General features: G+C 31.9%; 1 protein-coding gene across 1 annotated transcript; it reads right to left on the reverse strand.

Moving 5' to 3' along the window:
- Positions 1 to 2,003: 2,003 nt before the first annotated feature.
- Positions 2,004 to 11,545, reverse strand: LOC132718465 (uncharacterized; the record flags this gene model as incomplete). The annotated part of the gene is given in 4 exon segments (XM_060702166.1): positions 2,004 to 2,895; positions 3,993 to 4,203; positions 5,262 to 5,570; positions 11,342 to 11,545. Coding segments are annotated over 4 exon segments (657 nt in total). The 3' UTR covers positions 2,004 to 2,807.

Consider the following 11,545-nt stretch of genomic DNA (forward strand, 5'->3'; position numbering starts at 1 on the left):
AATTATCAAGCCCCATAAATGAAACCTTACAAACAAATTTCATTAAGATTGGGCTTAATCATTCTGTGACCTCTAGACAATTAAATATAATTATGTATCTCAGTGCCCTAGTGAGTTACAAATGAACAAGCCTTACAACTGATAATCTCATATTGATCACTCTGTCAAAATAAAATACACATATCAATCAAACAAATTATTCTGAGTCTGTCAATCAAACAAGTAATTCTGGCAGTCTGTCAATCAAACAAGTAATACTTGCAGCCTGTCAATCAAACAAGTAATACTTGCCTGTCAATCAAACAAGTAATTCTGGCAGTATGTCAATCAAACAAGTGACTCCGAAGAAAGCCACAAATCAATTGTGGTTATGGTACAAAAAATAATGACAAAATCTGAGAAAGTTTTAAAATTACTTCAGCAGTTAAACAAATACCTTTCCCTCAAAACAAAAGCATTGTCATAAATATATTTTTCAATATGTAAGAAAAGAAGCTTCTTAAACTCTTAAATATTGACGAAAACATTACAACTGATGTTTAAATACAAAAAAATATATTATAACTAATGTCTTATGTTTTCTAAAATTTCTGTTAAAAATCATCAATAAAATAAAATCGAAATTCAAATTATTAGGTCTTGATTTAATAGGTTCAGCAGTATTCTTTACAATACATAATTTCAAAAATTATGTTTCCAATTGTCTAAACAGTCTTTCCTTGACATACATAAAGCATTTTAATCAAATAAAAAACACTCCTGTTTTTTTCCCTCTGTTTTAAACATAGAAAAACAACTTTTAGGCAGCATTTTCAACTTTCAGAGGAAATCCTTTGACATTGTTTGCGGTGAGGTTGGTAAATTTTGTCACATAACTTGTGGGAAAAGGTAACCTGGCCGTTCATCAACCATGTACATGTACGTATAATGCCAAACATTGAGGTAATAATATTAATAAACAATTCATTCAAACACATGGAATTATTAAAGCATCTGAGCAAATAAATGGTAAATACCATCAAGGTATTCACTGACATATACTGATTACTTAAGGTACTTTTTCCAGATATACATTTGTATTCCCTTAAAGTGGAAAGACAGAATAAGGAGAACAGAAATTGGCTGGGTATCGTGTACAGCTTCTGATTCATCTGGGTCATCCAATCAGATAGCATACATTGGCGCTATGACTACCAATTAGTATTAAATTAACAAATAAAATAATACAGAAAATTTAGAAATGGTTGATACTGTATGATCCATACCAATGTCTTTAACTAAACTTTATTTTTGATAAATTATAAAGATCGGCGAAATTCAATTTAATATAAGCCTTGTTTACGCACTTACATCATGTGATGTCAAGGGGCTAAAAACAAAATAATAATCCTGAAATACAGAATGAAATCTAGACCATAAATATCACAAAGTTAATTTGTATTTCTTAAAAGTTAAGTACAAGAACGCTTTAACTAAATTAATATATAAAATGATGGCCGTGTGGCTATTTCTAAGTAAGCAGCTCATATAACATGACACATGATTGTAAGATTTAAGAAATACAGATAAAGCCATGTTTCTGTTCCCCTTTTCTATCTTCCCTGCCGTAAACATATTTCTGTTTTCCCTTATCCGTCTTCCCAGCCTTAAGATTACATAAAGAATTTGTATTATAATGTATTCATTAAGACAATATTGTAAGATATGCCATTAAGCATTGTCTTGAGATATACCATTAAAGCTTTATTTTCAGATATACCACAATGCATTACAATACCATCAACCATTTAGACATTAATTTATACCATTATGGTATTACCTTTAAATTAACAATATAATCTACCATATTTACTTGACTATTAGACAGAGCCCTCATAAGACTGGGGTCCTAATTTTTGATATAATCTAATTTACAATGTAAACTATACCTTCATATATACATATTTTCATACCATTAAGGCAATACATGTACATTAAACCTTAATTTTAAAACCATCTGACTCAAGAACTGATTTTCAGTCTAGCAACCAGTCAGCTAAATACAGCGATCTCATTGGTCAAATTCAAAATTATCATTACCATTAATAAACCAATCAAATGTGAACATTTTCCAGACTGGTTCCAAAATTTCAATATACTAGTAAACCTCAGATCAACAATGAAACATTTTAAACAAGTCTTGTTTCAACTAGACAAAACAAATGAATCCGAACATTGTTTCAAATTTTTGGTACATGACTATAACACTGAAGCTAATGTACCATTACCAAGATAAAGCTGAAAGTACAGATGTCTCTGTGTTTAACTATCAAAACTGCAGACATGATAGTATCTCACTAAGGTGACATAATAACTTAAAGGCCCATTATGCCTTACATTGCTTTTATCATTTCTCAAAATCTTTGGTATCTAGTTTCAGTTTTCAAAAAATACTAATTTGCCACATACATAAACTATCTTTTGCTTATTTTGCTATGTTTGCAAAAGGTATATCTAGTGACTTACATGTAGAATTTTGTATGGAAGTCAAAATACTACACAGTTTTGCTACACTTTGCTACCTTTATGACACATCACTGCATGTTAAGCGTTACTCTGTTCAGTTGTTGAATATCTAATATGCTGTTAATCCATTCTTAAAACATTATCAAACACATGTTTGGCATTTCTAAAGAATTACAAAAAAATATGGATTTTTGAAGCATAATGTGCCTTTAATCACCTTGATTAATATAAAAAAAAACTGTAGGTCAGCTAGTTTTTCTTCACTAACTAACACATTGGAACTAAATCTGTCCCTCAAACTGCTAGCTTTCTGTTGCACCTATTAATCTTTCACTTCCATTTTCTTGTTCCCTGTCCTGCATATTTTCAAATGGATCTATCAATGATGACCTGAAATGAGATAATAATCAAAATATTATAAGTCTTAAAAGTAAAAAAAAACATACGGAAGCATATTTCATTTTTGGTTTTTATGAAATTGGGATGCTTTATTTTTACAAACCCTTTTACCCGTTGGGCCCCTTGGCTGGAAAAATTTCAATTCTATCATGGGACCAAAAATAAAGGGAAATAAGAATAACCCTAAGTCATGTAAAAGTTTTCACCTGGGGGAAGTAAGGGAATGTATTTGAATTTTTTTTTAACAAAGAAATTCAGTGTCCCAAAAAGGGGTCAAAGGTTCCCAAAAAGTGTGGGGCCTCACAATTCGGAAACATTTTTTCTTAAAATTTTACCAAAGATTTCTGCAAAGGGCTCCTCAATAATAAGGGATATAACAAAAAAATCATCACATTCCTTCAGAATTTTTTTTTCATAAAAACTTTTCTTTAGACATTTGTTTTTAATTTTAAGCGTCCTTTTTTATCTTTATCACATACATGTACATGTCACAAAAAGTGTTTTATAGTTTTGGAGCCTAACATGCATTTGAGAAACTCATTTTGAGACAGTTATTTAGGCCTACAGCTGTTAATGAGATATTTCTTTTCCCAGATTTTGGGAGCATGACCTATACTCATGGAATTGGGAATTTCAGCCATGTTTTGTTAAAAATTGGGAAAAAATGCAGGACTTAAATTTTGCAGTGATTAAATGAATGCAAAAAATCACTGTCTAGGACAGCATCTCCAACCATTTAAGCACAGTAACAGTATAGAAGCACTTATTTTCACAAAGATTTTAGAATTTGTTATTCAATATTTTTTTATTGTAACTTTCAATTGGGAATTTCTTTCCTGTGGTTTGGGAAAATAATATACTACTTTCAATTAGGAATATGATCAAATATCGGCTATAAAATAAGCAAAAAAAATCCATGAATGACAAGTCACAACACTGTTTTAGTGCTTCAAAACATAAAGAGAGGACATTGAACAAACATTGGACATTGACCTGTCAGTGTGACCTTAAAATTGGGCATTCTGAAATTTGATATAAACATTTTTTTTCTTTAAGTATATCATAAATATCTTATCAAATTCACTCACCCTAAGTATCTACGTATCCGTTCTAGACGCTGGCGTCTTCTAATCTTTCTTAGAACATAAAAAGTTGTCACAATAATTATCAGAATTCCAAAAAGAGCAAAAACAATTCCTAATACTGAATCTCTAGTGCCCAACAATGACGTCTCTTGTTTAAATACCACTGGCGTGTCCGAAGATTCACCCTTACCATCAATGGAAGAACAATCCTTATCTGAAATAGTGGAGAATAATTTAAAACTTTGACTTTGATATTAAATATTGCAAAAATTGCTCATTGGTTAAATATCTTAAAGACAATGTGCCACACTTATGTATAATTTTTTTAATTTTTTTAGAAAGTTCAACATGCATTTATAACATGAAGAAAGTAATAATTTGAAATAATTTGTAATTAAAGAAGCAAATTAAATTATTAAGAAATAAATTTCTGAGGCAAAATGGGCCTTTAAAATGGGAAGGAATTTATGCTTTCTAGACCGGTATCTAGTGGTGTCTGTCAAGTGTTTATTTTTTACAAGTAGGGGAATGTGCTCTTCAAAATACAACTTTATTTACATTTTCTAACTTTAAATGAATTCATGTTCAGCGCTACTTTTTTTAGTTGTAAAACATCTACATTGTAACATGCTCTTATTCCATTATTTAAACATAGTTTGACATTTCTTAAGAATTACAAAATATGGATTTCTGTGGCATGAATGTGTCTTTAAATTTGTGAGAAAACAACATGGTAAAAGGGAAGAAAATATTAGATGAAAATTGAATTTTAAAGGAAAACTGCATGATTTTAAGGAATTTTCCTTAGGTAAAGCCACACTGCTGTAGAATGAAGATCTGCCCTGTTCAACCATAAGTAAAACAGTTTAGAATGAATTTATCGAAAAAACAATATTCTTCTTGCCTTTTTATACTGAAAATTATGGAGGTTTTTTTGTTCTTTTTCAGAACTATTCACATGCATCATATCATTTGGGCTCGACTGGACATTTGAAGAAAATTTGTTCTAAGAGCGAATGAGCTGACAATTGAGATCAGCATATGTGAGTTCAAATCCTTGGCAAAAGACAAATTTTTTTGTCCGTGAAATGAAATAGTCTTCCATCAATATCAGGTCACCAGTTATTGGTAAACAACTGTTTGTTAGACTGGTATACAGACAGGAAGACATTTTTCGACAGAAAAAAAAACAAAGTACAAAAATGTGTTTATCTTTAAAAATTAAACAGGAAAATCAATATTTATCAAGAACTTTTTGATAAAAATACATACCTTCAATGCTAAATGTTAAAATATCTGAGTGTGCTTTCTTACAAACTATTTGAACAGAGTAATTTTCTCCAAGAACCAACTCTTTTATTGTAAATGTTCCAGAGTTCTTCAAAGTGGAAAGTTGGTCCAAATATTTGGAGATGTTTGAATCAAATATGTCATGTTTTTCATACACAATGGAGCAATTTGGTAGGCTTGTTTCATCCTCAAAAATAAGCCACTCAAATTTGGCTTCAGTGCGGCAGGAATCAGACAGCTCAACTCTGATCACTGGTACTGCAGTCGAAGAACTTTGTTTCCATTCTGTGCCTAGAATTAAATACAAGGGAAAGAAAATGTATTGTTATATTTCATATTATGTTACATTGTTTCTATTAGCCCACCAGAGTTACTTACAGTGGGTACATAAGCACCATTCTTTTCCCCTGCTGCCCTTAATTCAGAAACCCAAAATACATGTAAAGTTGTAACTTGTTTAAGTCCCTTTACCTCACAAAATGTTTGGTCTTATATGACAAACCTGATGCTCAGATGAAGAATTTTATGTATCAATATCATAACAGTTCATGTAATTAAAGGGAGGTACAAGTAGTTAGTAATTTTTGATAAAGTCTTGGCCAAATTTTTAATAATGAAAATATAATACATTTTGTATTATATATTTATTATTATAATACATAATTTAACTGTAAACCCTACGGACCCACTTATATACTCAAGTTCATGTTATAAATAAACTCAATTCAATAATTTCACTTTAAAACCAAATTTCATGGTTTTTATTAGATGATAAGAAAATGTTATACTATGGTTTTGCAAAGAGAAGTCATATTGCGATATATTGTGATATTTACAGACATATTGCAATATATTGCAGTATATTGCTAACTGCATAAATGCTTGAAAATCAAGGATATGACCTACAGAACCTTGACTTAAAGAGTGGTATGTCTAAATACTGAATATGAACTCATATTCGCGAATATGAAAGGGAGTACTCAATATGAATATTATTTTCTTAAAAATCAGCACTTTTGGGATTATTTTCATCAACAAACACTCATATTTACTTGTATTATATCTTTGAATGAAAGAAATTGAATTTCTGAATTTAATTGGTTGTAAATTATTGTGACCAAAACGATACCCGAAAATGAACGAGAATAACAAATATGAACATTTTTACCCAACAAATATTAACCATAACAATGAAAGATTAAAATAAAAATCATAATAAGAACACAAAATTTTATATGGAAAAAAAAGCCCTGTTGTTTATGTTTTGGTCACTAATAAGGCAAAAAAGACTTGTTTTAACATATGTGACAGTTTATATTTGATAGATAAAATGAACTATTTTTGTCTAGGCTATTTTCAAACAACACTTATCGAATAATATTTTATTTAACACTTTACCTCATGAGCATATTGTGAAAAATGGCTATTTTCAATGAAAAGCCTCCTGTTACAAGTTAAAACTTCTATGAAACTATGAAAAATGCTTCAATACTGATGAAACTTGGCACAAATGTTGACTGGACCATAGCCTCAGAACAGCATGCTCAATCTTAAATTTCCTGTTACCATGGTAACAGGGGGTTGTCAAAACACGTCTATATGAGGTAAAGGGTTAATATACTATGAGATATATGTTAATTATAGTGTCATTTTTTGACTCTACGCCAAAATGTTATGAAAATAATCGCCATATTCTGTATTCTCTTCATATTCGTGAATATGAATTCATATTCGCGAATATGAATTCATATTCGGTATTTAGTCACACCCCTTAAAGGGTTCATATTATGTCAAAATATATGGTATTCTAAATTGATAAAGTTTTCAAAGGGTACGTTACGATACCGAAATCCACTTGATATCGGTAAAGTTACCGAAATCAACTTTTCATTACCGAAATCAACTCGTAAAAACCAACCTAGTTAAAATATTGCTATTATTTCTTCATTATTTGATGAAAATTAGTGAAATAGACTTTCAGTTAAAAAATCTATTGAAAATATGTTATTTTAATGGTGTTATTAACAAAAATGTAATTATTGAGTTACTTCCCTTTGTTCTAAACAACCCGTTATGTGTTTAGCATTACCGAAATCAGCTGTGAAGTTTAAATTTTGTATATAAAATACATGTATACTACATATATAGTGATTATTTAAGATAATTTATGATTTAGAAATTAAAGAAAACCCGACTGCATTGATGCAGTTGCAACTGAAACTAAAATAATTATTGCAGGTTTAGAGATATTTGGTACACAAATTATGTATGTACAGCAACCATTTATTACAAGACATTAGCACAAGCATGTTATATATCTGCATCTGATCTGATTGTCGTGCCATAACAATTTTCTATTCAAATCGTATTTTTAAAAAATCTATGATCGGACTTTAATGGAAAAATATAATACTCTGTAATACGAGTTAAAGCTAATTATAAATTTTGTACATGTCTATGTTTTATGAAGAAAATATATCCAACTTCAACCGGAAGTTTATGATTTTCTATTCATGCAAAATATTTAGGGGTTGTTCTCATCTTTGAAATGAAATCTGATTTGATTTCAGTAATGCAACACATTAATTTGTTTGTTTGTTTGTTTTGGGTTTTACGTCACATCGACACAGATTAGGTCATATCGCGACGTTTCAGCTTTCCTGGTGGAGGAAGACCTCAGGTGCCCTTCCGTGCATTATTTCAGGCTCAAACGGGCACCTGAGTAGAACCACCGACGTTCCGTAAGCTAGTTGGATAGCTTCCTCACACGAAAGAATCCGAAGTCCCTGTCGGGATTCAAACCCACAGTGGTGAGGGGCAAGTGGTTTGAAGTCAACAACCTTAACCACTCGGCCACGGACGCCCCCCAACACATTAATAACAAAGGAAGTAATCATGATATAATATACATATCCGTCTATAACATCATCATTTATTATAATTAAATATTATTTTCCTTTGTTTATGGTTCAGTTTGAATGATTTTATATTAATTAGTTAATTAAACAAGATCTATTAAAATGTTTATTTTAACTTTTACAAGCCGATTTCGATATGATAACACATATTTCGGTTCGTTTAGTAATCTTGATATTTAGATACAGTGTAACTTCCGAAAACCGAACACCCATGGGACTTGTCAAAAAGTTCGGATTTCAGAGGTTTCCGGAATTCAGAAGTTTATGATAATGTGGACAAGACTAAGCCACTTAATATCACTAAATGTCAAGGAAGATGTGGCCATTACTGTAATATCATATATAATAGTCTTTTAATCAAGATAAAGATGTGAATGAAAAGAATACATTTTTATCTTACCTGCAAATGCTTTTGAATTTTCTATCAGTTTGTAGAAATGTTGTTAATTGCATAATCTTACCTATTGTCCGATGCTAGTTAATTAATTATTACATCAAATGCATCGAAATCCTTAAAGACGTTTGATGCATACATTGTCCAATTAATTGTCATTTAATCCGCTAATAAACACTTCAAATTAACTGACCGCCGTAAATTACTTTGATTAACCGCATCACTTCAAACATACCATTTCACAGTTTGTGATTTTAACGCGTGTCAAATTACACGATCACCGCTAATTAGTAAACAATCGATAGGGAGATTAAATCTTCCTGCAGGGTAAACATTCTCGATTTACAATGTATTTCACACCTTTGGATATTTCCGGTTTTTGGAGGTAAAATTGCATTGATTTGACTCTAATTTTACGAAAATATCGTCCGGAATTCAGAATTTAGAAGTTCCGGAATTCAGAAGTATTATATTAATAGAAAATAGAAGGGAAAAAATCGGGACCGAAAAAATTGTTCGGTTTTTAGAAGTTTCCGGATTTCAGAAGTTCCGGAATTCGGAAGTTACACTGTATTTGTTTCTAATTTCATAATTATTCATTATTTCGAACTAATTTTTTGCTTGAAAGTCAAACTAAACCTAATTGTAATAGATTATAATGGAAAAAATGTAATAAAACGCTTAATTGTGCTTGTTTTACAAGCCGATTTCGGTATGGTAACATATATTTCAGTTAGTGACAAATCAGGGAAGTAATCTTGATATTTAGTTATTTGTTTCTTATTTCATAATCATTAATTATTTCGAACTGATTTTTTGCATGAAAGTCAAACTTAACCTATTGTATTAGATTATAATGGAAAAAATATAATAAAACGTTTAATTGTGATTTTATAAGTTGATTTGGGTAATGAAAAATTGATTTCGGTAACTTTACGGATATCAAGTTGATTTCGGTATCGTAACATCTACATGTTACTCCCGAACAATCAATTCTGACTATGACTGGGAGGCGCTTGTCAGGAAAACTGTGTTAAAAGAAATAGTGCATACTAAAAGATAAAGATCACAGATAAAAAAGGTGCAGGATAAAAAGAATAGTGCAAGATTAAAAACATACTGGGGAAGAGACTAGAAGGTGACTGTCGCCAGCCTATCCTTGAAGGTATCTAGGCTGGGACTGGATTTGACCTGATATGGAAGGCTATTCCAATACCTGAGAGTTCTAGGGAAGTAGGAATTTAGATGATATTGGGTACGGGACTGGGGGATCAGGAAGTTCAGATTTCTAGTTGGGGTCAGATGGTTATGGTCAACATACACAAGTTTGTATTGGATTTTATAGAACACTACTAGAGAGGACTGGAGTCTGCGGCTTTCTAGGGAAGGCCACCCAAGTTCATTTAGCATTTGGGTTACACTACTGTCAAAATTATAATTATTACAGACATATCTGGCCGCAGCTCGTTGGACACTTTCAATCTTATGACTTAGATGTTTCTGCCAGGGGTGCCATATGGTGGAACAATATTCTAGTTGTGGTCGGACATAAGTAACATAGGCTGATGTTTTGAGTTGCCTGTTTTGGGTTTTGACGTTTCTCTGGATGAATCTTAGAGAATTTTTGGCCTTGGAGGTGATGTTATTTATATGCTGTGTCCAGTTTAGATCTTTAGAGATAGTTACTCCAAGGTATTTTGCAGATTCTGCTGATTTGATAGTTTTATTATGAAGGGTGTATGGCAAGATGGTGGGGTTCTTTTTACGGGTGATCCTCAGCACCTCACACTTGTCTGGGTTGAACTCCATAGCCCAGTCCCGTTCCCAAACTTCAAGTTTATGTAGGTCGTCCTGTAGTCTGTCAGCGTCAGTCTGGTCTTTAATTGTCAAGTAGACTATAGTGTCATCCGCAAATGACCTGGTTTTACTTTTGACAGTTTCTGGCAAATCATTGATATATGCCAGGAACAGACAGGGTCCTAGGACTGAACCCTGAGGGACACCGGATAACACTGGTAGCTGGTTGGAGATTTGACCTTCCACTGCAACCCTTTGGCTACGATGGCGAAGAAATGACCTGACCCAGGTGGATACCTGTTTGTTATTACCCATTGTGTTTAGCTTATGGATCAATTTGTGATGGTCGACTTTGTCGAAGGCCTTTGAAAAATCCATCACAATCCCGTCTGTCTGTTGTCCACTGTCTATGTTGTCAAATACTTCTTGGGAGAAACTCAGCAGTTGGGTTTCGCAGCTACATTTTGACCGAAAGCCATGTTGGTAGGGACTATGGATACTATACTTGTCAAAATAGGTCATCAAGTTTGAGACTATAATATGTTCCATTAATTTAGAGGAGATACAAGTAAGGGATATTGGTCTGTAATTGCTGGCTTTTGATTTGTGACCTTTTTTGTATACTGGGGCTATTGTTGCATTTTTCCAATCATCAGGCACAATACCTGTTTCTAAAGATAACCTGAATATATGGGCGAGGATATAACGTACCGGTTTTCAAAATTTCAATTGAAATCCACAACTTTCAAGTTTGAATATGCGTTATTGTTTTTTGTTATTTAAAAAAATGCCACTGTGTATAGTTTAGCTGTACATGAGTCACAACTAGAACTACTGACTAGCACTACAGGCCCACACTGCTTGCCACTTCCTTCAATTTATCATTTTTAAAGTTGATCTAATAGAGTATAGAATCAAAATAAAGACAACCTTTACTGATCATTCAAACTTACCAATAATTATGACAAAAAGAAAATGTAATAATGATGCAATTCCTTTCATCTTCTACCATGGTTTGTTTCTGCACGGAATCATTTCCAGGATGCATGAAAGTTTAACAAACATTCAGACAAACACCAGGTTTGACATCAATGTCAGTGAATTTTGACAGTAGTTTTAGTATAAATATGTAGCATGCAGTGAGCATGTTTTAGCGT

The sequence above is a fragment of the Ruditapes philippinarum genome, unplaced genomic scaffold (assembly GCF_026571515.1).
Source record: "Ruditapes philippinarum isolate M1 unplaced genomic scaffold, ASM2657151v2 ctg6316_1_1_1_1, whole genome shotgun sequence".
Classification (NCBI taxonomy): Eukaryota; Metazoa; Mollusca; class Bivalvia; order Venerida; family Veneridae; genus Ruditapes; species Ruditapes philippinarum.